We start from the raw sequence: 2,326 nt of genomic DNA, 5'->3' as shown, positions 1-2,326 counted from the left end.
GAGGTGCTGGGCACCGGCCGTGAAGAGCAACCCCCCACCTCTCCCTGGGAGAGCCCGCACCCAGGCTGCGTCCGGCACAGGCCCGACGGCCCCCGCCATGCACCCCACCGAGCCCAGGAGCCCCAGCCCCGAGACGGCGTCCTGGGACTACTCGGGGTCCGGCGCCCTGGAGGAGCTGGAGCCGTGCCTGGCCCCGGACCTGCCCTACGGCTACGCCTACATCCCCGCGCTCTACCTGGCGGCCTTCGTGGTGGGCCTGCTGGGCAACGCCTTCGTGGTGTGGCTGCTGGCCGCGCGGCCTGGCCCGCGGCGCCTCGTGGACACCTTCGTGCTGCACCTGGCCGCCGCCGACCTGGGCTTCGTGCTCACGCTGCCGCTGTGGGCGGCGGCGGCGGCGAGCGGCGGCCGCTGGCCCTTCGGCGAGGGCCTCTGCAAGCTCAGCGGCTTCGCGCTGGCCGGCACGCGCTGCGCAGGCGCGCTGCTGCTGGCGGGCCTGAGCGTGGACCGCTACCTGGCGGTGGTGAAGCTGCTCGACGCGCGGCCCCTGCGCACCCCGCGCTGCGCGCTGGCCGTCTGCTGCGGCGTGTGGGCCGTGGCGCTCCTGGCCGGCCTGCCCTCCCTGGCCTACCGGGGGCTGCAGCCCCTCCCCGGCGGCGGGGGCAGCCAGTGCGGGGAGGAGCCCTCCGACGCCTTCCAGGGCCTGAGCCTGCTGGTGCTGCTGCTCACCTGCGTGCTGCCCCTGGGCGTCACCCTGGTCTGCTACTGCCGCATCTCCTGCCGCCTGCGCCGGCCGCCGCACCTGGGCCGGGCCCGGAGGAACTCGCTGCGCATCATCTTCGCCGTCGAGAGCGCGTTCGTGGGCTCCTGGCTGCCCTTCGGCGCCCTGCGGGCCGTCTTCCACCTGGCGCGCCTGGGGGCGGTGCCGCTGCCCTGCGGCCTGCTGCTGGCACTGCGCTGGGGCCTCAGCATCGCCACCTGCCTGGCCTTCGTCAACAGCTGCGCCAACCCGCTCATCTACCTGCTGCTGGACCGTTCGTTCCGCGCCCGGGCCTGGCGCGGAGTCTGCTTGCGCGCCGACCGCCCGGCGCGCAGGGGCAGCTCGGTGTCCTCGCTCTGCAGGGACGACAGCTCAGTGTTCCGGAGTCCGGCCGGCAGCTGGGAGCGAGCCCGGCCGGCGAACGCTGGCTCGGCAGTGCCGTAGCCGCCCCGGCCCGGTGGAGGTGGCGGCCCCGGAGCCCGCGGGGGGACGAGACCCGCGGGAGTGCGTGGGGGGTGGGGGTGGTGCCGGCTTCCCCAGACATGCCTTCTCTGCTGGCTGCGGGCCGCCCCAGCCGGCGCTGCCTGGACTCCCAGGGTCTCCTTCATTAGCTTTCTCAGAACCTCAGCGCCTTTTGAACTCTCTCCCACCCCCGCCCCCAAACCAGTCTGCTGAGACCAGCTGTTCTCTCAGCCCAGTGGGCGTGGGGGGGGGGCGTAATTTTCTCCAGTCCAATAAATGTCCTATGAGACCGTGCAGACAGCAATCTGGACACCCACAGACATGTTCGCCAAGTAGAAGAAGGAGAAGTGGGTTTCCTCCTCTGCCCCATCGGGAATAACACTGGCCAGAATACCAAACCCAGAGTCCCCCAAGAGTGACTGTTGTCTCCGGCTATGCTTTCTCTGAACCCCTACAAATAGCTACTACCTTCTGAGAAATACCTTCTCGAAGTCAGACTCTCTGGCCCTCTCATTCTCCAAAATTTCTATAGAATATGGGAATCGACAGCCCTTTCGTACTTAGTCATCTTTGTAGCTGTCCTTGCTGTATCATTAGTCACTATCAGTTCAGACTTTCATTTTCAAAGCTCACCAAAGCCGTGGGAACCAGCCCCAGCGTGAGCTGCCCAGTTTATCCCTCCCGACAATTTCCCTACATGTGCTTGGCCTGCCCTGGTTTTGTATCTTCTCCCCATTCCCACGAAGCTGAAGGACTCACCCTGGAAAGTATCTCGGCCCTTCCCTCTGGACAGAAGATTCTGAAATCGTTCACCAGAGTCTCTGTCACTTGGCCAGGGACACCAGAATCTCTTGCATCAGTTCACCTTTCTCAATAAACACTGTTGCTAGCCTGAATCTGACAACCGTGTCTTTTTTTACTTGAGCAATGGGAGTGAAATGAGCATCAGGAGGCAAATCCAATACTGCGCCAGACAGAATTCAAGCCAGTAGCTGAGGCTGCCCTCGGGATGATCAGAATTTGGTGTGAGGTCAAAGACCTGTACCACCTGTGGGTGCAGTGATCCTACAGAAAGGCAGCAAATCATTTACTCTTATTATTTCAATT

The 2,326-nt window shown here is 64.7% G+C and overlaps 1 protein-coding gene across 1 annotated transcript; it reads left to right on the top strand.

Annotated features, from left to right (window-relative positions):
• Positions 1–2,115, top strand: GPR25 (G protein-coupled receptor 25). The gene has a single exon (XM_047077271.1). The coding sequence runs from the start codon at positions 98–100 to the stop codon at positions 1,199–1,201; it is 1,104 nt and encodes a 367-aa protein (XP_046933227.1). The 5' UTR covers positions 1–97; the 3' UTR covers positions 1,202–2,115.
• The last annotated feature ends 211 nt before the right edge of the window (positions 2,116–2,326 follow it).

Source organism: Lynx rufus, unplaced genomic scaffold (genome assembly GCF_022079265.1).
Source record: "Lynx rufus isolate CCGP_SWC_20201006 ecotype Redwood Valley unplaced genomic scaffold, mLynRuf1.p SCAF_15, whole genome shotgun sequence".
Classification (NCBI taxonomy): domain Eukaryota; kingdom Metazoa; phylum Chordata; class Mammalia; order Carnivora; family Felidae; genus Lynx; species Lynx rufus.
The sequence above is the reverse complement of the archived record's forward strand: the minus strand, read 5'-3'. Positions and strand labels throughout refer to the sequence as shown.

What these genes read in the sequence shown, in the direction of transcription:
- GPR25 (XM_047077271.1), top strand. Translation starts at nt 98, where the DNA reads ATGCACCCCACCGAGCCCAGGAGCCCCAGCCCCGAGACGGCGTCCTGG.